The 27,625-nt window shown below is 41.4% G+C and overlaps 1 protein-coding gene across 11 annotated transcripts in view; it reads right to left on the reverse strand.

Annotated features, from left to right (window-relative positions):
• Window positions 1-27,625, reverse strand: part of Tnik (TRAF2 and NCK interacting kinase) — a 369,052-nt gene that overhangs the window by 114,903 nt on the left and 226,524 nt on the right. For all 11 annotated transcript variants that reach the window (XR_007834625.1, XR_007834624.1, XR_007834626.1 and 8 more), the window contains exons 5-7: window positions 14,325-14,435; window positions 10,679-10,769; window positions 8,115-8,245 (exon numbers count right to left, since the gene is read on the reverse strand). Coding sequence is in view for 8 of the 11 variants with exons in the window: in XM_051185885.1 (XP_051041842.1) it covers window positions 8,115-8,245; window positions 10,679-10,769; window positions 14,325-14,435 (333 nt within the window). In the remaining 3 variants the exon portion in view is untranslated. The remainder of the gene's footprint in view (window positions 1-8,114; window positions 8,246-10,678; window positions 10,770-14,324; window positions 14,436-27,625) is intronic.

Raw genomic sequence — 27,625 nt, forward strand, 5'->3', positions numbered from 1 at the left:
GGTGTCTGGGGTTGCAATATCCATTGTGCAACCTGAGGCAATCTTCCAACTGATGAATGATGCCAGGAAGGTAGGAGGCAGAGCTTGTGAAGATACCATGCTCAGCAGCTCTGGACGGCATGACTCTAGACTTCTGGTGATGGAATAAACATAATTGCAGCCAAAGATATTTGCAAATGATCATATGTATGTGTGTAGTATGTGTATGCATGTATACATATGTATATGTATTTATAGATGTGTATGTATGTACATGTAGTATGCATACATGTACGTATGTATATACACAGCAATAATAGGAGAAACATGAGGAGAAAGCATTTGACTGTAGGGAAACTGGGAGGGCACAGACTGCTAAGCCCTCCTGGGATTGTACCACAGGAAGCAGGGATGGTTAGTAAAGAAAAGACGCCTCTCTTTGTTAGCTTTCCTAAAAACACCTGTTTAAATCAGAGCCCCTATCATACCATCCAAACAGCCTGTGTATCCTTGTCTAGTCATATGACCAGGTCAGTCACATGACTATTGCTTGTTGAAGACTTTATTTCATATTATTGTGAGTATAATTTTGGTTTGGAGTTGTTCCATTTTCCAAAGGCAAATATTTATATTCTTAAATTCTTGGTCCTATATACCTGAAGCTGCTTGTAAGCTCTGCTTAACTGCCTGTTTTGGGAAGCCATAAACGTCCCTGACAGGCCTTGTTTAACCTTTAGATAAATTGGTGAATCCCAAAGACACTTCACAACTTAAATAAAGGAGAAAATGCTGCCATTACCACTGGCAAGACAGATCACTGGAGATGAGCAGGGAAGAGAGAAGAACAGGATAGGAGAGTGAGGCAGAGATAAGTTTCCTTTGTGACCACGGTGTGACTCATTTTGGCAGGAGTTGGGTAATTCATTACTTCAGTGGTGCTGTGTCGCCTGGCCAGCAGCATGATTAATAGCCCATCCCTGTGTGCATTACAAACAGAACAGAGACAAATTCTAGTGCCTCTGAGAAAGCAGGCACAAGGTACAGCTTCTGGCTGAGGTCTGGGGACAGTTGGCATAGAGGAATGTGCACACAACAAAAGAACATTCTTTCTGAACTGGGCTGCCCAGCTCAGTGGAAGAGAGCATTACTACACCAAAAACTGCCTTTCAAGGAGCAGAGCCATGTAGCTAGACACCTGGTGTGCCCTACTGCAGCCATGCACCTAGCTCTGACTTTGAGCTGTGACACAGCTGGTAACTCGGCGACAAGACCAATGTGAAGGGAATGAACAGCTTGTGGGGTTGATAGAAGAATTCAGTAACTGATATGCTCCAAGGTCCTATCATGGACCTTGCACTATCATGGACAGTGCACAAACAAGCAGCAGACAGACTTTTGGGGTCAATTATTGTCAGCTGGAAGTTCTGTCAGTATACACACAGTAAGAGGGCAATGAGCTGCACGGCTCAGTGGCATAAGACAGGTCAGGCAGAAACAGGAAACCCAGAGGACGCAGGCTGGACATGGCCTGTCTTTCGGCATCTTTGTAGTTTCCCTCTGTGGACCCCTACTGGCAGAGCCAATCAGATACCAGGTAGACAAATAGAAATGGGATGGCTCAAGTATCCCAAAGCAGGGACATCATAGTGGTCTAGACAGACTGACAGTAGCGTGATAATGAGTACAACCACTTGGATTCTACAATGCTTCACAGACGTGAAAGCAGTCTTCCATTTGGAAACATAGTTGCAATCTGTTTACTCTTTTTTAAATAAGAAAAAAGGATCATATGCATGTGCATGGTTGCTATAGAGTTGAACTTAATCTAGTCATGAGAGCTTTAGAGATGTGGGTTCTAGTTCAACAGCAGGCAACTAAAGATGGGCAAAACACAGAGAGCTGAGTTGTAGGAAACCACCTGTTTCATTAGGGGGAAAAAGCCACAAAAATCAGACTCTTGAGAGACACAGAAGCACAAAGCTGTCCTATAGCATTTCTTACCACATGCCAGACACTTTGTGATACCTTTATAAATGTAAATATCATAAGACTGTAATACCATATTGTATTATGGACAGACAGACAATAGCTTAGAAATGAATACAACCAGCTGGGTTCTGCAATGCCTCACAGACATGAAACATACTTGTGATTTGTCTATGCTTTGAAAAATATTCCAGTGATCAGAAAAGTGTATGTGTGTGTTATAATACCACCATAAAGTGGTTTTGCAACCTTGTATACATAATCGAGTATTCATATTTTATATGGGCCCAGGAAAGTTTAGAAGCTCTCTGGAGGTGATGTAAGGCAAGAGGCATGGGTTGGTTTATTCCGGTCTTGTCTGCCTTCAGAGTCCACATTCATCCTCATTCACATTTCATATCCTCTGCACCACACAGAACCGAGGGAAGGGCCAGGGAGGATGGCCAGGCAGCTGCAGTTCTTGGTAATCCCATTTCACAGAGAAAACAAAGGAAACACAGACACCCCCTTCCCTGCCTTCCTATGCTTGATTTCTGGCATAGGGAAACTGTCAGAAGATGTATCATCCACGGGATCAGTGTTGTGCCTGAAGGAAGCAGACCAGCTGAAACAGCGGAGACAATCCCACCTGGTGGCACTACATGGTGTCTGTATTGTTGTCTTTTGTCTGAGTGAATCTGGAAGGACCCCTGTTTGGAGCTCAGTACACAGGGACCAGGACATGTCTGCAAGAGGAATTATCTCACTTGGTGACAACCTACGTATTGTGTTCTCTGTGGCACCTGCCACCAAGTGATTCTCCCACTAGACAGCTACTCACCTGCTTTCCAGCTGACACTCTTGTTCAAAGGAGCATTTCCATCATGCCTGAAAAAATCTGTGCCTGGGATACTGAAGGATCTGGGAGGTTACCTGGCAACCAAGGGGAACATCTGTACCTGCAGATCTGCCACTTATGTGGGACAAGTCTCTTAATACAGTATAGGTGAATGACACACAGTGTCAGTAAAAGTCGGGCCCACTAGGCACGGAGTGTAGAGAACAAGGTGTTTTCTAGGGCTTTTTATCACCTCACTAACTTAATTATAAGAGCAAATTCCATAGTGCAAAAACATCAAAATAGGACAGAAAGACACACAAAACAAGAATTTAGAATGCATCATCTACATGCTTGGAGGCCAAGCATTCAAATGATTTTTCCAGGCTATTTGCAGATTGACCCCCCCTACACCATGTATGTGCATGTATATGCATACATGTTCGTGTACATCTGTGTTAATATATGTGTGTACGTGCCTCTCTCTCTCTCTCTCTCTCTCTCTCTCTGTGTGTGTGTAGTGTTTCTATGTGTGAGTGGAAGCAAGACTACGTTGAGAGGAAGATGTTTTGGTACTCACATTTGTGTACCAAGCACTCTAATGCCTCATTGCTCAAGTGGTGCATAGTATTTCACTGGATAGAGAATTAGCTCTTTATCAGATTCCAGTGGCTATGGGCTCAGCCACACAGAATCTTCTTTAGTGGGTATCTCTGTTAAGGTAATACTTAGGATTGTAAAATGCCTATCAGATGCCATCCTACTGAAATATAATTCACAGTAAGTTTTAAAAATACCAGTTTAAACAGCCTAGGCATTTTGAACAGCTTTATTAATTTCAAATCTTTTGAATGCTTATTATTAAATGGGAAGGCTTTCATTATTGCCCTGCATACTTACCAGGGAATGAAACCTTTCCTTTCAGTTGAAGTGTTTTGACAGGATTTCTAAAAGCAAGAAAGGAAGGACCTCCAGGAGGAAAGCCAGCACACCAGGCAAATGCAATGCAGGCTCTCCTCCTCTCATTCTGTGAGTTCCTCCCTGCATACATCAGATTCCACACAGACCCAGACAGCACTGAAACTCCATCTCTACAGAGTCCTTTCCCATAAAGGCCCTTAGAACAGTCAATTACTTTGGCTTTCATAAGAAACTTCTGGACCTGGAGAGATGGTTCAGTAGGCCCAGTGGTTATGAGTATGAACTGCTCTTTAGAAGACCTGGGTTTAGTTCTCAGCACCCACATTGGGCTCACAACTACCTGAAACTCTAGCTCCAAGGGATTTGACAGTGTCTTCTGGCCTCCAAGGGCAAATGCAATTATGTGCATATATCCACATCCCTCTGCATACACTTCATTAAAAAGAAATCTTTAGAAAGGGAAATGGGAAAAGAGAAACTTCTACCAGTCTTTACAAGCATCTCAAAATAAATCAAATAATAGTCAATAATAATAAATGATAAATCACATAACAAAACCAATCCATCTCACCTTCCTTTTAAAGCCAGGGCTTTCTTGGAGAGGCTTACAGAATTCAATGCTGTTCAAAGTATCTTTTATTCAATACACACCACCTTGAATTGCTGGAAGCATACATTTAATTTTGTAAGAACCCAACATTTGGAGGTCATTGCCAATGCTGGACCTCCTGTCAGCTCAAATGAACTATGCCCTCACATAGACCAAATCCTCAAGCTTTATAGGTCTCCAGGAGGAAATGATTTATGCAGAGAAAGCTCAGATAATTCACACACACACACACACACACACACACACACACACACACACACGCATGCACACATACACACACACACATACACACGCAGAGTGAAAGCTCAGTTAAGCATACACAGAGTGACTGAATACAGAGTTTAAAGAGTTTCCAAGTCAGCATGTTGTCAAATTGTCCCCTGGGGGCAGGCCGCATTCCTGGGCACACAGAGCAGAAAACATGGTAAGATACAGTGCCAGACAGGCTTCAAAGGGTACCATCTCTTCTGGGTCAGAGTGGAATCATGGAGTGGTTAAAACAATGCTTCTATGACTTCCCAGGCTTCCTTTCGGCTTTGTGTTGTGTTCTTTACCCACAGTTCAGACACACTGCTTCTCCCATGACTGGTGAACAGCAAAGTTTACACCCTGGGCATGGAGTATTCTTCCTTGTGAACATTCTACATGCATGACAATCTTGATGAACAAGTTCACACTGTAGTCCAAATGACTGACACAGTTGAACCTGTTTTCTCTATGAGGATTCTTTTTTATTTAATTGTGGGTTTTTAAAGTATTCTTTACATATTGGTGTCACATTAGTTCTATATAATATTTTTTAGCAATAATCTGAGAAGGAAGCACAAGATTAAACTTTACTCCAAGCTTTGGGTTGGCCAAAATGAAAAGCTATTCTAGTTACTCTCCTAAAGGCAAGTCAGTTATAAGGGTCTTGTCCATGCTACAGAGAAAACACATGCACATTATACAGCCACCCTGATACTTAAAAGATTAAGACAGCAAAGAAAGTTTAGACACTCTGGTGTTTCTTGGTATAATTTTCTCATTTTAAAACTTAGATTTATTTATTTTATGTGTTTGGGTGATGGGAGATGTCATTCTGTAAATATATTTCTCTTATTGGTTAGTGAATAAAGCACTGTTGGCCAATAGGAAAGCAAGAAAGGTAGGACTAGAAGACAAGGAGGTTTCAGGGAGAGTTAGGAGGAGATTCAAAATGTAGGACCAAGAGAACAGAGGTCCTGATCCTCTCTCTGGTAAGATAAGACCAAGTGGAAATACTTAGATTGATAGAAATGGGTTAATATTTAAGACAGAGTTAGCCAATAAGAAATGTTAGTAACAGGCCAACGACATTATATCTAATATAGCATCTCTGTGTGTTATTTGGGGCTGGCGTGGCTGTGGGACCAGGTGGGTGGAAAAACTGCTCATAACATTTGGGTATTTTGTTGTTGCATGTGTGTCTGTGTACTATGCACATGAATGGTGCCCTTGGAGATTAGAAGAGAGCATCAGATCCCTTGGAACTGGAGTTCTGGATGATTGTGATCTACCATGTCAGTGCTGGAATTTAAACCCTCAGGTCATCTGCAAGAGCAACAAGTGCACTAAACCTCTGAGCCACCCTTTCAGCTTTCTCCTAGTATGCATTTCAAGTGGTTAAATTATCTACGACATAGATGTAGACTAGTTAACACTGGTTACATACAACTACAGTTTGAAGAATTGCTTACAGCCAATTAAAATATGCATATCTCATCTGGGATATATATTTTGTAGTGGATTCTATGGCAGACTTGCAAATGGAACTATTTAAATGTGCTGATCATTAGCAGTTTAAATAAATGACATTTATTTTGGCAGGGGATTAATTTTTAATGTGGCAGCTGCTCTCAGACAGACTGCTGTCAGGTCATTAGAGGGACAAACTTTGAAGGAAGGAGGCGATTATTATGTTTCCATGACCATCAAGCTTGTATTTCTCTAAAGAGTGAATAATTTCATGAATGCTCAGAGACACTGGGTCTCAAAGACTGCACTGTGTGCATTGCTGTAACCTGATTTCAATATAACTGAAGGTGGAGAAGTGAGATTTAACAGAGAAATTCCTCAAATAGACTCTTTGTATGCAAACTATGACATTATACCGAAGCCCAGCAAACGTTCCTTAAGACCCTACTGCCATAATGGAGAGCCCTGATGATTCTTTCCAAAGAGCCCTCAGGGTGCTGATTTAACTTACTTTTTAAAAACAAAGCCATTTTAAAAGGCAACTCAGACAACTCAAACAATAACCAATCTATATAATAACACAACAAAACCACACTAGACTCTTCTTCTCAGGGTGGGACAAGTGATTATAGAGAGTTGAATAAAGAGTTGGGATACCCATATTCAAGTTAAAGTTCAGAGGGTATCACCAACTGGGTATGCACCTTCCCTCAGTTTCCCCCTTTGTAGGATATTGAGAGGCAATCGCTAGTCTTCAAGAAAAGTTCTTGAACTGCCAAACAAATCCCAGACAGTATTGCATTTTGCCCACACTGTGTGTCTGCCTAGCATACAGCCTGAGCATTCTGCAGTGGCTCTGGATCTCATTGTTCACAGTTTCACTTTATCTTAACAGAGATGTACACAAAAGCAATGTCATCAGACACTGTAGCTCTCTAGGGACTTGTAACTGTGACTCACATTACATCATTGGCTAGAGGGACTGAGTAAAGGAGAGCTTCCAGGAGAAGCCTACTGAATGTGGCTTGAACTTTGTCGCACATGTCTAGTTTATAATAAAAGTAACAAGGGATACATCAGATTTCTGTGAAATGCCATGCCACACTAGAGGAAAACCAAAGCACACACCAACATCCCATTTTATTCTCCTCTAGAGAAGAAACTTCAGAATATCTAAGGTTAGCACTGTGGAAATGAGGAACAAGAAGATGCCTCCAGTATTCAGATTTTGGTTTAATATGTGCTATGTTCTAGTTGGATAGGAACATAGAGTTCCTGTGTGCTATTGTGTAGTAGATAATTACAATTACAACTGTGCTGTTTACTTCAGAAAGCTAGAAGGATCCTCAAGGTTTGTGAGTGAGCATGTGTGTGTAGGTCTAAGTATGCATGTCTGCACCTGTGTGTTGTACATGGAGAGGTCAGGTTAATCTTAGGTATCGTTTTTCAGTAGCCTCGATTCTTGTGACAGGGTCAGTTACTGGTTTGGAACTTGCCAGGAAGGCTAGGCTGGCTGGCTGTGAGGCCCAGGATCTTCCGCAGAGCTGGGATTACAAACCTTCATCAATCATGGCTGACTTTTTATGTGGGTTCTAGAAGACTGACTCCAGTCTTTATGCTTGTGAGCAAGTACTTTACCAACTGAGCTGCCACTTCAGGGCCCTCTGAAACTTTTTACCTTGACAATATGATGTTTTAAAATATAAATATATTTATCCCGATTTAAATATTGTGTATGTTAGCACATATAAAAGTATTACATGGAACTCTTTGCATATGTATAATAGGAATGTTTTCGGTATCAGGAAAAACTGAACTGAAAGAGTTAGTATATGGAAAAAGGGTGATAAGAATACGTATTTTGCCAAAACAAAGCTATAACCCAAAACATAAACCTCATCAATATCCTTTTGTAAATGGACAATCAAATATCATGGGTGAATTCACTAAGCAATTCTTACTTGAGTGTCTTACAATCCTAGATCTAAAAGAAATGTTTTTCAGTCACATAAATCACAAACACAAATGCCTGTGAGAATTTTCCCTTGAAAAATTGAGGACAAGGGCACAATGCAGAAGTCATACCTTGAAATCATATGTGGCATCTGGGTTCTCATCACAGGCAATGACTTCTGGTGCCATCCAGTAGGGGGTCCCAATGAATGTGTTCCGCCTGCCCACTGTTCGGTCAAGTTGGGCACTCACTCCAAAGTCCACTAATGAAGAGAAGACAATTGAATAAATTAGAACCTAAGATTGGATGTGAAAATAAAATGGATGTGTATTTGTGTATTTCTATTGTGAAGATATATGTATATATCTTTACAACTTTATCTTGATTTTTTTTTTTTTTTGTCAGCTTGACACAATATAGAGGAACCTCAACTGAGAAAATGTCTCCATGAGATTGCATGTAGGAAAGTTCATGGGGGCATTTTCTTGACAGATGGCTGATGTGGGAGGGCCCCGCACATTGTGGGTGGAGTAATCCTGGCACTGGGAGGATAAGGAAAGAAACTGAGGGAGAAGCCCAGAGCAAGCCAGTGAGCAGCATTCCTCCATGGCCTCTGCTTCAGTTCCTGCCTCAAGGTTCCTGCCTTGAGTTCCTGCTCTGACTTTGCTCAGTCATAGCCTGTGACCTGAGAGGTGTAGGCTGAAATAAACCCTATCCTTACCCAAGATGCGTTTGGCCATGGTGTCTTATTACAACAACAGAAATCTAATTAGGATAGATTTTAACCTGCTTCCATGCACATTTTTCTGGGACAGTTAAGCCAATAAGATTGTGCCACCATCACCATCATTCATCTCCTAGAACACTTCATCTTCCTCTCCTGAGATTCTATACCACTGAGCAGTAAATTTATGTACCACAATTCACCCAATCCTCCTCCTGTCTGTCTCTAGGACACTGAATACTCTGATAAATGAGGAGAATCACACAGAATGCATTCTTATTTCACTTAACACAGTGCCCTAAAAATTCAGCCAGGTTGTAACAAATGTTACAGTTTTCTTCCTTGCTAATGCTGAATCATTTTCCATTAAATTTCTATGTTTACACTTTGTTTATCTTTTCCTTTGGTGATAGGCATTTGGGTCCCTTCTACCATTTTTTATACTGTGAGCACATACCTTTAAATGGCATGATTAAGTTGAGAAATAAACCAGTGAGGAAATCACAAATTGCTGTATTTGATTATACCAAGGCTCCATTGAGACCAAAGGTAGAGGTTTGGTCAATGGTAACCTTTATGGCCACAAAGGGCAACACAAAACTGGCATTGTCATTAAGACCTAAGGGCTAGAGTCAGCCTGCCAAAGTTTACATACCATTCCTGCCACTGGCTAGCACTGTGATCAATAAAAAAACCACCTCTGTGTTTGGTTTTCCAAATCCACAATACAAAGATGAGGATGGTAACATTGTATGACCCTGTTAACAGAAGACAATGTGTCTCCTAAGAGATGTGGTATATATTACATTCCTAACAAGTGCTTGTTAAATAGCATCAGGAAGTCCTCTGAGCCTAGATCACCTAAACTCTATACATGCATCCATTTAGCCTGTACAATGTATGCTCTTGTTTTTAAAAGCAAATATTCATGTGATGAATGTATGGCTTCAAATGCCAATAGAATGGGAAATTATATATTTTAACAAAAGGGAAGGGCAAATGTTCACGGCTCTTTGGAAATAAACAATCCCATGGATAGCCAATCCCTTTTAGATAATAAGAGCATTTCCAGATTTTTTTTTTTTTTTTTTTGGGAAAGGGCTCTAGAATAGTTTTAGCTCTCAGCCTGACTCAGTCTAGAACCACCTTACCATGAGTCTCTTTGAGACTTTGTCTAAATGGGGTTGGCCTGCGGGAAGACCCAGCCCACTGTGAGTGCTCCATTCTCTAGATTTGGGTCCTGGGCTGTCTCTAAGTGGAGAAAGTGAGTACATATGCATTCACTCTCTACTCCTGGCTGTGAGTGTGATGTGACTAGGTGTGTCAAGTACTGGCTGTGTGGCCTTTCCCCCAGTGATGGACTAGAATGTGGAAATGCGAGCTAAGTAAGACAGACCCTTCCACCACCAAGTTCCCTTTCTGTCAGGAACAGCAACAAAGGTGAAACTAGGAGAGGTTCTGATGAGGATTTTGCTGCCACCAACTCTGGCAGGGTGAAGTGGGGTGGTCAGTGTGTACCTGGAATGGACTCGAGAACACACCCTTTGTACAGGAGCCGTAGGGAATAAGAAAAGACCTTTAAAACTAACTCAAGCCTCTGGGAAGTTAGCAGGACTTGACTATTCAAAATACTTTCAAACGTGAATGTTTTTGATGGAACAAAACAAAACACCCAAACGCCTAGAGCCACCAGAGCCTCATCACAGCAGCAGTGGCATACACAGACTGAAGTGGAAGGGACAATGTTGAGGCCTGTCACATACTCTACACAGTGCTTAAGTGCAGGGTTCCAATCACCACACAAGTCATTCCTCAGGATGGATTTGGAAAATGCTTTGCAAATAGACAAAACATTTTTCCTTTCATCTCTGGGGAAACACCCATGTCCACAGTAACAGATTTATATTTTCAAAGGATTGCTGACACTGTTGGACTCCAGCAGTGCCATGGCTCATAGCATGCTGTCCATACCTAGCTTAACCTCTGCATTTTCAGTCAGCAAGACGTTCTGCCCTTTAATATCTCGGTGAATCACTTTGTGCTGGTGCAGGTGACTCAGGCCCTGGTGGGATGGAGAGTTGAGAGAGTTAATAGGATATAAACAAAAGAGCAAACACAGCTTTGAATGCTAACAGTCACCCTCAAACTCAATGCATCCAAAGATACTTATAGAAGTCTATTCTCATTTCACACTACTGTAGGTCACTATCAGTACCAAGAGAAATATACACATAACATTATGTTGAACAAAACATATCAGGTCTAATAACAGTGCAGCAAACTTCACGCTTAAAGATATGGGTGGATTCCTACCTGCTTGAATTTCAGTTAACATGGTGCTATGAGAAATGAGATGTGCCTATATGGGCTAATTTGTAATGGGTACATTAACAGTTTGCATAGAAAACTAACCTGGCTTCACCAAATTTAACTTTGGGGAAGGTATTTTAATTTACAAGTTATCTTCAATTTTAATTAAGCACAATGCAACACGTTTCAGGCCAGATGAGGGCTTTCTCTTTGGTCTTAGGCAGCGAGGACCACACTCACTGCCTAAGGAAAGTGGGCTGGAGAGAAGCTCAGTCAGCCAGGTACCTGTCTTTTAGATGGGGCCTGTGTTAGATGTCATGACAACAAAAAGGGGAGGCACAATGGCAGTGCCTACAATGCAGAGATAGGTGGATCCCTGGTGTGTGTGTGTGTGTGTGTGTGTGTGTGTGTGTGTGTGTGTGTGGTGGGGGACGGCGGGCTCACTGGACACCCAGCCTAACAAAGTTCTTGATTTCCAGGCCATTGAGAGACCGTCTCTAAAAGTCAATGAAGGACAGTAACTGAAGAATGACAGCTGACATGGCCTTGTAGCTTATACAAAGACACAAGCATGCCTGCACAATACACAAAAAGGAAATAATTTCTGTTTCTTTGGTTGGCACCTATTATGTGGCATTAAGCAAAATACATTGGTCTAGTACTCATGAAGTTATGCTACCAGTCACCCAAGTGTTGTTGTTTTATTATTTATGATTTCTCTGTTCTTTTAATTGGTCCATAAATACCACAATAATTATATCAAGGATATATATATACACTCACACATGCATACACACATACATGCACACACACACTCTCTGACTTTCGTTGTTGAAGAAGCAGCCTGAGAGTATGTGAGGGGATGGTGTGAGGCACTGTTTTGGTGAGTTTGGCTCTAGGCAGGCTGTGATTAGCTTTAAATGCCCTCTTTTACAGTACATAAATGTGAGTGCCCATAAGACTGAGGATCCCTTTATCCTGGACCAAAGTGGTTGGGACGGTATAGCAGAGCACATGCATGAACAAAAATCTTGTGATAAGGGATATCCAGGTGATCAAACACTACTTTCTATCCCACGTGGGAGAATGCACTGGAAGGAGGAAGAAGCATGTTGCTTTCATATATTTAAAAAGTCTAGGATGAATATCTGTGCTGCCTTTAGATCCCTTGAGCATGAATACCTGGCCCTCTACGGGATCTTCTAGTAGGGGAAAAACGGGCGGGCATGGGGGTGGGTGAGCAGAACTGCTCCCGGAGGCCTCATAGATTCTTAGTGCCCACTGGGTAGCCTCAAGTACTCAAGATAGAAATTCGCATGGAGTCAATGGCAGATAGAGCCTTGCAGATAACTTTCAGCTAACATGAAATCAATAGTCTCACTTGCGTCTTCTCAAGTTGTGTTTTCGTTTTTATTCAGACATCACTTCTGTCTATTCCAAGCTATACATTATATCATTCTATCTTTTCTCATAACAACTTTAGAATTGGGTATGAGAGTGAGGATATGGTCCAGTTAGTAAAGGGCATGCTAAACATCATAGGGACCTGAGTTTGGATCGCTAATACCTATATAAACAGTGACACTAAAAAGCTGGCTACTGCAGGAACAGAGACAGGGAGATCCCAAAAACTTGTTGGCTAGCCAGTCTAGCAAATTAGTGAGTGTAGGATTTGGGGAGAGGTCTGACTCAAAGGATAATATTAGGTGTGAAGAAGGTCAGAAGGCAAAGGTGTTTGTGCATAAGCCTGATGACTTAAGTTTGCTCCCTCATGTCTACATAATTGTGGAAGAAGAGCCTCGACTCCACAAACTTGTATGTCATGACTCCTCCACATGTAAGGTATGACACAAGTACCCTCTCCACATAATGTATACATCCACACAAGAAAAGGTTGATAGTGACTGAGAAACACTGGAAATGATTGACTCTGATTTCCACATGCATCTGTATCCATGCACAAACACAAACAGAGACCTACACTGAAGATGCATGTGTGTGCAGGTTGGGTGCACATACACATACACACACATACACACACACACACACACTAAAATAAAAAAAAATGTAGGTGTAGTGGCACATGTCTGTCACCTCAGCACTCAAGAGTTTGAAGCAGAAGCAGAAACGTCAGAACATTCTTGGCCAACCTCAACTACATAGCAAATTAAAAACAGGCCTGGACAACAAGAGACCCTATATTAAACAAGCAAACAAACAAATAAATAAATATAATTGGTGTTGCCTATATTTGCCATTTGTGTTTATTCGAGTAAAATATTTGCCATAGCTTAAAACAGGTGCTAATTTAACATTGTAATATTGATAGTCAATATGGATAGTGATAAAAAAAGCATCCCCGACAGTAGACTCCTCTTTCTCATGTACTGGAGTTTATATGGCATGGACTCTGTGCCCTTGATCCTGCTCTAGTTTTGTCACTTAGAAACCTTAAATAAGTCCTGAGAGTGGAGAACATGAACTCTGTACCTTTATTCTTCTTTAAAATGGGTTTGGTTATTCTGGGCCATTTACATCTCCACAAAGTTTCTAAAAACTAGCTTGTCCATAAGTAATAATCAGAGAAGTTTTGGTTAGAAGTTCAAAGAAAGTATGTATTAAGCCTTAGAGAAGTGATATCTTTGTAATAATGAGAATTTAGCTAGGCGGTGGTGGCACACACCTTTAATCCCAACACTTGAGAGGCAGAGACAGGTGGATCTCTGGGTTTAAGGCCAGTCTGTTCTACAGAGCAGGTTCCAGGGCTACATAGAGAAACTTTCTCTCTCTCTCTCTCTCTCTCTCTCTCTCTCTCTCTCTCTGTGTGTGTGTGTGTGTGTGTGTGTGTGTGAGTGTGTGTGTGCCATCACTGTTCAAATAAACCATTCATTGATTGTTTATCTATATCTACAGATATACTCTATTTATCTTTTATCTATTTATCTGTCTGTCTGTCTTCTATCCTCTCTCCATCACATACCTTCTACCTATCCTCTATCTTTTCATTGCCTGTCTGTTTATGATTTATCTGTCTGTCTTTCTTGTTTCTTTATTTTGTGGAAACAGAGCTATGTGTACATCAGGTAGCTTGGAATTCACAATCTACTTGCTTTAGCTTTCCAAATGCTAGAATTACAAATGTGTACAAGTGTGAAGCTTGTTAGAATAAAGCCATTAAATACATTTCTACTGCATTTACAAATTTCACTAGAAACACTGTACAGAGTAGAATATCTCCCAAGGCATCCTGTGTTACCTAAAAAAAAAAAAAAAAACTGGGAGGAAGCCGTACCCACTTGTCACCTACCCGTAAGATCTCCCTGCAGATGTATGCAATCCACTCTTCTTTCAGCGTGTTGCCTTTCGTGTTTTTGATCAGGTCCGTGACTGAGCCAGCACCACAGAACTCCATCACCAACTGGCAAAAAGAAAGGAAACAGCCATTTGTTACAATCGTGCTTGGCTGCGCTAAGTTGGGTTTAGAAAGCATACTGCCCTCTAGTTTGTTTCTGAATGCCAGTCCTGCAAAGAAAATGCAGTAATCATAGAGAATATTTAGATCACTATCTTTTCTGTTAAGTCCTTGTGAAAAATATTGACGATTGAAGAAATGTTTCTGAACTTGGAGGATTTTTTAAAATAGACTTTTCTCATCCAATATGTTGCAGCCAGTTTCCCTACCTCCACTCCTCCTAGCCTTTTATTTAAAAACAATTTAGCATGAACTCTTTGAACTTCAAAAACTTTTATTTTGAAAAGTTTTTTTTTTTTGCTTGCTTATAGATGTTTATAATTGTTTTGTTCATCTTGACAAGGGACTTGAATAACAGTAAATGTCACATTCAACATGAAGTTATGGAAGAGGCAGCTTAGCCAGATTGTGCAGCTGAGAATGTGTAGATATTGTAGACTGAGCATGCCCAGGGAGCCACAGTTTACAGGGATGAAAGCCACATCTCATGGTGTGTTGACATTTCAGAATCTTGATGAAAGTGTATTAAAGTCTGCAAAGTGTTTATGATATTTTAGTTTTCATTGTGTGTTTACATGCACATTGTGTGTGTGCATGCATGTATGTAAAACACACAGTACCACTCGAGGGGGTCAGTTTTCTCCTTCTGCCATGTCATAGATATCAAACTCAGGTCATCAGACATGGTGGCGAGCATACTAAGTCATTTCACTGGCCCAAGATTATTACTACTTTTGAAATTACTTTGACCAGTATTTTATAGCCAGAAATGAAGACATTTTCCATATTCTAAGGCTTGTTTCTTTGTTTTTGTGAAGTAGGGTAGGTCAACAACTCAGACAAAGTTGAGACCATCTCTGTGACTTGAACCTGCAGCTGTACTTGGGACACCTACATAGCAGGAGCCTTTCTCTGTCCAAAGAAACATGGTCCTCTAGGAAGTCTCAAGTTAGGGCAACATTAGTGCAAGCTGTTTATGTTATTGGTTTGGATGTGACACTGTAAGCTGTCAGATTGTGCACTATCTGATTTTAATTAACTCCAGTAAGTGTTCCCAGGAGGTTGGACACATCAAATAAATTCAATAAACAATAAACTCTAATTTAGCACCTTTCATCCAAAAAGCTCCAAGCAGTCTATAAATATAAACTCATTACAGCACTCAACAACTTTATAAAATGGGCAGAGGGTAAGCATTGGTTCAGACTAGAGGCTAGAATTGGGCTTTCCTATTCATTCCCAGGTTTAGAAAAAGCAACTCCATTTCATCCTTTCTCTTTTACATAGTCTTCAACAAAAGCCCCCTTAGTTAGATACATTACTCTTTGTAATTAATTAAAAGGAGTTTAGAATAATTAGTAATCAAACCCCAACCTGATAGGAGAGAAAGAAACAAAAGTAGAGGCATAATAGTGTCCACAGGTGTGTATCAGCTCTGTGTCACTGTGTCCTTAAAGACACCTCCAGGAGCTCAGGGAGATGGCTCAGAGGTGAAAGTCCTGGCTGAGAGAGTGTGCAGATCCTGGGTTCAGGGCCCATGGAAATGCCGATGGGTTTGTAAGTTCAGCCTCAGAAGATGGAGATGAGATTCTCCAGAGACAGCTGCCTAGCAGACCAGGCACATCAGTGAGCTCTGCATTTGACTGATAGATCCTTCCTCAATGAATAAGGTTTAACAGAGATCCCAGGTGGTGTGACACACATGCAAAATAGACACCACACAGGCATGCATGTTCACACAACACACAGGGACACACACAAACACATACAGAAAGAAAAAAGGAAAGAGGAAAAAAATACCCAAACTCTTTAGACAAAAATTAAACTATGCCATTGTATTCCTTTTTCTCCAAATACCTGGTAGAGTCTCAAAAATTTCACAAAATGGTGCTGAGTATACAGCTCAGTTGGCAGTGTGCTTGCCTAGCATGTGCAAAGCCCTGGGTTCGATCCTCAGCAGCACCTGTAAGCTGCACATTTTGGAGATGGTGCAGGAAGACCAGATGTTCAACGCTAGTCCCTATTACACAGTGTATTTGAGGCAGCTTGGGCTACACGAGACCCTGACTCGAAAGACAGCAACAACAAAAACACATGAAGTGAATTTCATGGGTGAGTTTCCAGAGCCTGCTCTGATTTGACTTGCAGTTGGAACAAAGCTGGCTCTCATAGGAAACTCTCATCTTTTCCAGAGAGCCAGTGGATGTGTTGAGGCTTTCCTTAGGGAAATTTGGAGGTGTAGAATAAACTACATTCCAACCTGGAAGAGCTGCAAAGTCAAAGACCACAGAATCACATCAAGGATTCAGGGGTCAACTTGACATTCTTGCATCAGTCAGAGATCAGATAATTGATAGAATGTATGACACCAAAGCAATGGCGTTGCCTAGGAACACAGAATGCAATAATGAAGTCACTCACAAATAGTGAGACTGCCACAATGAGAAGGAAACAAGGATCTAAATGATAACAAGAAGCGAAGTGAAACGAAGACAGCAATGCTTGTCCCAGCTTTGCTGTCCTTGTGTATGTGCACGTGCTGGAGTACCCACAGAAGTACACGCGAGGCGCAGGAGGAGTACAGCAAGAGTGTTCCTCTACAGCTCTTTCCTTATTCCCTTGAGACAGGGTCTGTCACTGAACCTGCAGCTCCCTGATTTTTTATTAGGCTGAGACAGCAAGCCCCAAGGATCAGCCTTTCTGACCCCCTACCCCACCCCTCAGCACTGGGGGTGGAGCTGTGCATAGCCATGCTTAACTTTGTTTCCCCTATTATTTATTCTCTTTTACTAACTGGTTCTTCACAGGGCCGCCCAAACTTTTAATACAATAATTACTTTTATATTTGTAAACACTGCATCATGATTATATTCACCTAAGCTATCGCCTCTGTCACTCTCCCAACCACTCCTATTCCTACCCCTCTGTTCCTCCCTTCCCCCTCTCCAATTCTTTCCTTTTCAGACTCCCTGTTGGCAGTCATGGCTATGTGCTTGTGATTGCAAGGGCAATCTCATGTCCAGAAGACAACCCAATTGTGACCTTACCCTTCAGCCCTCAAAGTCTGTTTCTGTGTGAATGCTGGAGACATGAACTCAGTCCTTAATCCTGCACAGCAAGTACTCATACTCACTGAGCCATCTCAGCCCTGTCCTAGCTTTCTTATATAACTTTAATGCTGTTACTTAAATAAAAAAAATGTAGAAAACATCTATTCATAAAAGTAAGTATTCTACATGGTAATAAGAGAGTTATAATAGAATTAGAATGTCACTATTTTGTACCTCTTAAGAAATTAACAGACTGGGTGTCAATCATCCATGATGATTAACTTGAAATTGTAAGAAATAAATATGGTTTGTCTCATGAGAAGGGAGTGTGAAGCTATCTATGAAGCAGCATTGTTGAAACAACAAACCCCACACAGGTAAATCTGCTCCAACCTACAGTGCCAACTGCCTTCTTCTGCATGGGAAACTGGGGAAGCAACCTAGACTAGACAACCCATACTGCTTAGACTAATAGTTTCCTCACAAGTAAATCACGTGGGGGTAAGGGAGATGATGGAAGAGAAACCTATAGACTTGAAATCCTTTAAACACATATCAACAGATTGGGATTGCAATGGACAGTATTTATTTGAACACCAATTTTTAAAAAATAGCTATTATTTGTTTGTTTGCTTTGTTTTTTAGGCACAGTGGTACACACTTTTAATCCCAGCACTTTGGAGGCAGAGGATGGTAAATCCCTGTGAGTTCAATGCCAACCTGGTCTTTATAGTGAGTTCCAGGTCAGTCAGGGATACTCAGGGAGACCTTTACAAAAAAAAAAAAAAAAAAAAAAAAAAAAAACCAAACCAACCAACCAACCAACCAACAACAACAACAGAAGAAACCTAAGCCAGCAAAAGTAGTTGCTAGTTTAAACAATCACAACTTTTCTTAAATTTAAGTTCTTAAAGAGACTAAGGAAATATAGTTCAGATTTTTTAAAATGTGATGATGCTGGGAAGTCTAAGGGACCTCTGACAGTGGAACCAGGATGTATCCCTGTTGCACAAAAGGACTTTGGGAGCACATTCCCCATGAAGGGATACTTCCTTAGCCTAGAGGCAGGAGGGAGGGCCTAGTCTCTACTCCAAATGACTTGACAGGTTTTGATGATCCCTCCTGGACGACATCACCTTCCTTGTAGAGTTGGGGGTTTGGGTTGGGATGGGAGGGGGTGAGGGGCATGGGAGGGAGGGAAGGAGAGGGAACTGGGATAGATATGTAAAATAAGAAAAAATAATATATTATATATATATATATATATGTTATTGTAAAGAGCAAAAAAACAAGAAAGAAAGAAAAAAAGAAAATATAAAGAAAAAAAAAAAAAAAAGAGTGTCCATGGGATACAGACACACTGTTGACTCTCTAGCAATGGGAAGCAGATCTACAGATCCAGAAGTTTCCTGGGAGTGGGCATGTGGAGCAGGAGTGACGACCTAATGGACATAGATTTTTCAGGGTGAGGTGTGAATAATTTTGGGCCTAGAGAGTAGGGGATGCTTTGTACAACACAATGAATACACGGAATATCTTTCGACTGCCAATTTAGAAGTAGTAAAATTTGAGTAATCTAATACTGTATGTATTTTGCTAGAATTAAAAAAATATATGTTTGATTTGTTTCAGTGTCTGAGTGGGGGAAGCAGAGGGTCCTGTGGGAGGCAGGGGATTAGATGGTGGTGGAAGTCTGCCCAGGCTGTTGGGGTGCACGGGTGCTTCTTATGGTTCAGCTTCCTCTACTTTCATGTGTCTGGAGGCATTTTCTATTTTAAAGAACATGCCATTGTGTAGAAAATCACGATTCAGTTCCAGCAGGATGGACCGAAAACACTGAGACAGATGATTGGAACACCTTCCCATGTGAGCCAAACATATCTGTGCCCTTTCTTTTAGTCACAGACTTAGTGGAAAGACCTCCCAGGGATGCACTAACAGCTGCCATGTCATTGGGAGAGAATGTCCTACTATTAGGTCAAATAATTGCAGTTCCCAAGGAGAGCAGTGGAAACCCAGCAACTTCAACCTTTCAAAATTAGATTGGACAAAATAGTTTCAAATATTCAGTAGGAAACAATCCGGCTCTAGCCAGGAACCAGTGTAAGTGATTTCTATAATCTGCTTCTCCATTCAGCTCTAGCTGAAGGCTGCTCAATTCTTTTCATCTCACTAAGGAACAAAATGATTGTTAAATTATGTAATGTGTCTTGAATAAAAAGAAAGAAAGAAAGAAAGAAAGACAAAGTAGAAAGAAATCAGAACTTGCAAGCAGTGAGTCCCTGTAGGCACACAGCAACCCTGATAATTACTGCCACCACACAGCAGGGACCTTCCCTCCTCCCTATAAGTTCCTCTTACTAAACAGACTCAGGGCTCAACATGCCAAGCTCCACTGAGTGAGGTAAGTCAATAACTTTACATCTCACAAGGAAGACGCAATGGATTGTTAATATCTCCCCCGAAAGACAGTTTTCTAAGAGTTTATACTGTGCAATGAGACACACCAACACTTATGGAAAATTTAACGTGCTGGGTTCTTACAATTTGGTGATTTACAAACAAACAACAAAACAACAAAGAGATCTTTTCCATGACTCTCCTCCTCTCACTTCTGTTATTAATTTGGAAATGGTCTTTAGCCTTATCCACAATAAACACATATTGAGTATGCAGAGCAGGGTTTGAAACACCTCATCTCAGAAGCTTTGAGACCTTAGACATTGCATGAGTCACGTGTCCCCTTGCTGTGATAAAATGTTCTGACAAAAGCAACTTAAAGAGATTATTGTGGCCCATGGTTCAAAGGTAGAGCCTACCATGGTGAGAAAGGTGAACTGCTGGAAGATAGATGTGGCTGGTCACATTGTATCCATAGCCAAGAAGTGAGGAAGGTGACTGCTTATGCTCAGTTGGAGTTTTTGTTTAGTTTGGGATTCAAGTGCCTAGAATGGCATCACCCATAGTGGGCAAGTCTTCCTCTATCAATGAACTTAATCAAGAGAATCCCTCACGACCTGGCCAGGGGCTAACCTAGTCTAGATAATCCCTCACACCCCTGGCCAGAGGCTAACCTAGTCTAGATAATCCCTCACAAATATGGCCTGGTGGTAACCTAGTTTAGATAATCCTTCACAGACTTAGCCAGAGGCTAACCTAGTTTAGATAACCCTTTACAGATTTATCCAGAGGCTAACCTAGTCTAGATAATCCCTCACAGACTTGGGTGATTCTAGATTCTATCAAGTTGACAGTAAATGGTAGCCACCACAGACCTACTCCCTAGCCACCAAAGACTCAGAGCCTCCCCACCCCCTCCACTGTGACAAAATTTAATAAACAAGCATCACAGACTAGAAAGATGTGTCAGTTTCTGACATGTTGGTCATGCAAGTGTGAGGACCTGAGTTCTACACTTAGCATCCAGGTAAAGCTGGATGTAGTAAATTTACTTATAATAGCAGTACTGGAAAGACAGAGAAAGGAAGAGCTCTAGAACTTGCTGGCCAGACATTCTAACCTAATTGGTGACTTAATTAGGTAGAATAAGAGACCCCAACTTGTTCGTACACACACACACACACACACACACACACACACACACACACACACACACGTTAACAGCTCCTGAGGAAAACACCAGAGGTTAACTTCTAGCTTCTACATGCTAACACACATACACACATACATACACTATTCATAAATTAACACAAAATATTGACTTACAGATCTGATGTAAACATTAGTTTCACTAATAAGTGGAAAGCTGACAAGTAACCAAAATCCACAAGCATACATATGACTTTCTGCCTTGCAGGATGGTGTCACTTTGTTCTGGAGGTCTACTTCACTCGTATGGTGATGTCACAGGGTGGAAGATGCTAGAAAGGTACTGAGAAGAGGTGCTTCTAGAACTTCTAATCAGGGTGCTGAGTCATTTTGCTCAAGTTTGTACTCCAAAGCAAGGAAACAGTCTGCCTCCCAGCAACAGATCGCTCTATCTGGAAGACGACAGCAGTGGGAGAGTCAGGAGAGGTTGCTGAAAAAACTCTGAGGTTTAAAACTCATCAACATCATCTGAACAACTAGGTCAGAGACTAAAAGAGTATTCATACCACTCGGAAAGAAATAAAGGAGGCTAAATTGGATGTGGAGAGAGAAATGTGCCTAGACAGATGGGGACTGGATTGGGGCCTGGAGGATGTATTCTAAAAAGAGCATGGTAAATGTGAACAGATTATAAAAAAAAATACTTGGATTACTTGGATAATCATGTCTGTCTAAGTAAAAAAAGCTGTTTTCTAAGAACTGAGTCCTGACACATTGCACAATTTGCATGGTTGGTTGCTATAGATTGTTTTCAATTGTCTTATATTACTAAGAAATAAAATATTGCCCATTAGAGATATTGGGGTGAGGGTATTACTTGGTGGTAAAGCATGTGAGAAGCTCTGGTTCTTATATATCTCTCTCTAATGTGCACACACAGACTACACAGGGGTCTCTCTTTCACCAAAACACACGTCTGTATGTGTATGTATGAAGTTATCCATGTGTGACCCTACACACACACACACACAAACACACACACACACACAATGGCTAAGGATTGTGCTTCCATCCCCGTCTCCCAGGAGTGACTCATGGTGTGGAGTCAGCCCTGACTTCAGTCTAAATGAGGTACAGAGCACTGCTCTTGGAAGAGAATCATGCAGCACAGTCACCTTCTCCTTACAATCCCAGTGACTTCTGAAGGAATGAAAGAAGGTTAATTTTGAGATGGTTCCCTTGTCCCTAAAGAATTCATTCACTTGTTAGTTAATTGGCTTTATGTTCTTGTAACAAGGAATAAGGTCTTAGGATGGCACTTGAATATTGTAGGTACCAACCCGGAGTCCCTGAACAGGAACCCATTCCTCTCAAATGTCACAAGTCAGTTCCCACAAAAATAAATGACAATGAGCAGATTCTTTCTTTTTAATAGTAAAATGTGGGTCAGAGAGAAGGGGTTCTAATAGGGCCCAGAAGATGGAGTTTCTCCCAAAGAGGAACTAGGAAACTGAGACAATGAAGAAAAGGTTTACAATCAACTTCCAAGAACTTCCAGGCCCACCAAGAAGCAGCCTAGTGACCTTGAAGGTTAGAAACCTCAGTGAGGCAGGAGGTATTTTTATCTTGCATGGTTGAGAATAGCCACAGATCTCATTTGCATGATTTATGATGGTGTGACCCAAACCCAAATTCAGCAACTTTGTGAGAAAAAGCTGCTTCATTCACTGGGGTAGTTAAACCTCACCCTATGAAATGCCTTCTAGAAGAAATACAAAATCAACCTCAACAGCCTTGTGCATTCACCTCTAAATGAGCATGTATTGAGGGGGGAAATCACCTTGATTTTACTTTTAGACTTGAAACTTCTCAAAGTATAAGTTATGAAAAAATAAAAAGAAGCCAAACTTTGTCCATAGGCATGTGGACGACCTTTTATTTTTGTGTGAGTAACAAAGGCATTTTGAATAATTTGAGCCAACTTGGTATTTTTAGCAACCAAAGCCTGCCTATAGGCCAAGGCAATGGGCCATCACCCATGTCCAAGCAGACAGGAATCTCAGAGTCAGGGTAACAGCATTGCATCTCACAAGCAGCCATGCAAGGGCTGCTGCACACTTTTTCTTAGTAGGGGTGAATCATTGCAAACAGATGGGCTCCACGTATTCAAACAAAGGGATTAATCTCAAATACAGAAGCAATGTAGCAATAGTTCAGTAAAGGGCTGGCCTCACAAGCATGGGGAACGGAGTTCCTTCCCTGGAGCTCACATAAAAATACAGGCAAGGGTGCTGGGGAAATGGACCCAGGCAGATCTCTGGAACTTGTTGGCCAGCCAGACTAGCTTAATTAGCAAGCTCTTGGCCAGTGAGGGATTTTATCTCAAAGAGTAAGGTGGATGGCTCTTGTGGAATAATATTTCAAATTGTCTTCTGGTCTCTATACCCCTGCCTCTCCCCACATAGGTACTTTACACACACAAACACATACCTGCACAAACATATACACATGCACATAAAAATAATAATGATGCATAATTCCACATCTCAAAATATTAAACTCAAACCAAAAAAAAAAAAAAAAAAAAAAAAAAAAAAAAAAAGGAATGAAAATAAGGTTTTTAGACAGTTTAAAGATATGGACGGTCAAGCTGGGACTATGATTCAGTGTGTAAGAACAGCACTTACTAGGCAAGCAAGAAGACATGAGTTCAAATACCTAACACCCGTGTAAACCCTAGCCTGTATTGACTATAACCCAAGCACTGAGGCACAGTCATATAGGTGGATCATGGGGGACCACAAGCCAAGCAGCCTAGCAAGAACCATGAGCACTGGGTTAAGAGAGAGACTTTGTCTTGAAAATAATAACATGGGAAACTGACTGAGGCAGCCACCTGCTGTCCTCCAGCTTCTGCATGGATGGATGTGTGTGGACAGACACAGACAGATACACATTCAGTTTTCCCCACCCCAAAATAGGGGGCAAACCAACCCAGACTTTCAGTGTTCAGGGTAGACTACGTTGGCAGTGGAAGGTCTTGAGAAGCAAGGTGTGAGTAGGAGCACCAGGTCAAAGTTAATCTAAGATGGGAAGCAGAAGCCTCACAATCCAGCTTTGGGCATACACAGTTATTTTTTTGTTAAGTTTTAAAAATGTCAGTGAAATTCCTTGGGATAACAAACGACTGGGCAGCCATCCTGTCAGAGAGTCCCTCAGGCCACAGACAGGGTTCTGTAGACTCTGTGCTAGGGGGTTGGACATGGGCACAGCTTTTGACTGTGTTTACACCTGAGCCACTCATGATATTCTACCTTCAAGGGAGACAGAGACAGCAGCCACTTTCTCAAAGCCATTCCTCTGACATTTTAGGTTTCCATACTTGAAAAGTCTTACCATTTGAGACCTCTGCTCCAAGTAATACAATTTAGTCCCCCCACCCCCCGCCCCAGACTAGTGACTGCTATGTCTACAAAGGAAGTTTTCCATTCACAAAAGCAACAAGCAGTGATTAAAACAAGTTGCTTTTAAAAGGGAAAGCCTCATTTTCTGATGTTCAGAACTAAGAGAACTTTTAATGCCCCCATTGCAAAGGCTCAGGCCCTCAATACCTCACAATGTAATCTGATTTTTCATTCATTCTTTAAGAATTCCACACATGTCTAAAATGTATTGTGAATATACCTACCCACAGTCCCTCTCCTCCTCCACCCCATTGCTAGGTTCCCTTCCCAACTGTATGTCCTCTTATCATAGCCCACTGAGTTCACTCAGTGTTGTCTATAGGCACATGAGTGTAGGACTATACATTGGAGCATGGGCAACCTATCTAGAGCCATTTTCCTGAAGCAAACTGATTCTCTCTACTAGGAGATCTTCAACTACCAAGCTCCCTTGCTGGGAATGGGGTTTTGTCTATCCCATCCACACTGGAACTTTGACTGGCTTTGTCTTGTGTTGGTAATCACAGTTCCTGTGAGTTCATGATGCAACAGCCTTGCAGAGTCCAGAACACTGTTTCAAAGCACCTCTCCCCAACTTTGGCTCTTACAAACTTCCCACCTCCTCTTCTACAGTGTTCCCTGAGCTATGTGGGGATGAGGCTATGATATAGATGCCCTATTTTATGAATTAATAGTGAAACAACCCAAGTTGATTTGGGTGTGGTTTCTGCCACAATGCAGTAGCAATACAAATAAAAAATACAGCATATTTAGGTTGTGGCCAACCTGAGCACGAGTAAACGACATCATAGATTCAGTAATTACAACATCTTACTCTGTGATGATCTCACATGGGGGTGGGTAATGAATGCAAGGCATGGAGCTGAATGGAGCCCAAGGAAGCAGGAGCCAGGCAGGACCTCTGGTGCAGGCTGAGCAGCACCTATGAATTCTGGGCAGATGGCACTGTTTCCACATATGGAGACTATTTGGGATTTCAAGCTCAATATTTCTAGATCATTTGATATTTTCAAAACTTCTCAAGGAATCCAGACTTCCATATGAATCTGTTCAATTTTTCTAATATTGACTTAATTAAAATATCACTACCTTATGGGGACCAAACTAAATATATTTAGCCTCCAGGCTGTCAGTTTTCAAACACACAGACGTGGTCCAATTAACATTTTATAAAATAGAAACTAAATGTTAGAGACCCTGCTACTCCTGAGGCTAGAACCCAGATCCATGGATAATCAGGCCAGGTTGAATCCAACCATTAGAAAAATCCTCACATACATACAATTTTACCCGTGTGCATCTGCTACATGCACATGTGTGCAAGAGAGCGTGTTCCTGTGTGCTGGTAAAGGTGTTCTGCTCTGTCACTTTCCACTGTCTTGTTCCCTGAAGTAGGACCTCTCACTGAATCTGATCTAGACTGGTAAGCATCTAGCCTCAGAGGTCCTCCCATCTCCACCTCCTGCAGCCCTGGGTTTTGCTGCAGCACTAGGATCCAAACTCGGTTCCTCACTCTTGGGCAGAGAGCACTCTTAGCCACTGAGCCATCTCCCCGGCCTTATGCCCTAACATCTGAACTTCCTGCTCTGCAAATCCACACCACTGCAATCCAGTGAGATGATAACGTTGCTGTTTCAGTCCAATCATCTGTCATTATACTAGACCACTCTACCTTTCAGAAGTTAATTAGAAACTCATTTTCTCTCATGAGCTATCTGGATCTATGGGTGTTGTGATAGCATCAAAAGGACAGCAAAATGTGTGTGATTTCGATCTGTCTCTGTTGAGAAAGTAGTCTGTTTCATAGGCAGCACCTTTCCCTCCCTCTGGTACCAGAGTGGTTTACAGCAAGCCCAGAGAGCCCGGCAGGCCTGGGATGTGGTACAGAGAGATGAGATGGTGATGCTGTGTGACACAGCACCACTGTCCCAGAGATGTGCATCTTTATTGAAAGAGCTCCTTTTTTTGATTTCCGGATCAGGCTCAAGCAGTGATAAAGGAGAATTACTTGGCCATTATCAGAAGTGGTTGTGTTTCTATGGGGCTGATACCAAGCAAGAGTTTATCTCTACAATAGGCCTGATAGAATTCACACAGATTACAATTCAATCAGAAGCCCGCAACAACACGCTTGTCACCTGGTGAGACACATATTGCAGACCTCTGAACTGCAGTCATGGCCAAAGGAGTATCTGAGGAATATTTCATGCAATCATGTTGATTTTGGGAAACACTTATTAGAAAGTGCTGCTTTTGGCTGTTTAGTCTATGTCTATATAAAACACATTTTTATACTGCGGTGATCTTTGCAAAAATGCCAATAGTCTGAAGAATCAACTATGTTTGACCTTTGTGATTATCTGATAAATTAATTCCCAAAGGCGTAGTGTGCATTTCCACAGATCTATTTCTTATGCTCCATAGCAGTCCTTTTTAATAGCTGAGAGGTCTTACTCTTCTTTTTGAATACTAGAGAAACTGAGGAACAAAGATCAAAGGTGAAGTCAAAATTTTATTTATTATTTTGAGACAATGTCTCACTATGTAGCCCTGACTGGCCTGGAATTCACAGCAATCCCCCTGCTTCTGCCTCCCAGCACCACCATTGCCCAGTTCTCAAGTGAATTTACTGAAACAAAAAGCTTAGTCCTACCCAGAACACCAATCACTGGTATCAGAGCCATTGTTTCATGACCCAAAAGGGCAAAACACTGAGATTAAGGGCTTGATTCTGACATCACATACCCCAAGTGAGTAGTTAATTGGCTTCGTTACAGATAAACTTTGAGACCTTGAAAAATTTCTTAATTTCTTTGAGTCTAATTTCTTAATTTGTACAATGGAGATAATAATCTTTAATTTTTCAATTGGTTCCAAATAGCTTATCTCCTTGTCATGCCTCAGAGTGTGCATCCACATTCAATTTCTCCCGTTACTTTATTTTTTAACCTTCACATTACTGTACATGTAGAGACTACAATTAACTTAAATATAGCATTTTCAGAAACCACATGCTAGATTAAGTCACTGCCACCATACTTTATTTGCTCTATAGTGTAGCAAATTTGTTAAA

The sequence above is a fragment of the Phodopus roborovskii genome, unplaced genomic scaffold (genome assembly GCF_943737965.1).
Source record: "Phodopus roborovskii unplaced genomic scaffold, PHOROB, whole genome shotgun sequence".
Taxonomy (NCBI): Eukaryota; Metazoa; Chordata; class Mammalia; order Rodentia; family Cricetidae; genus Phodopus; species Phodopus roborovskii.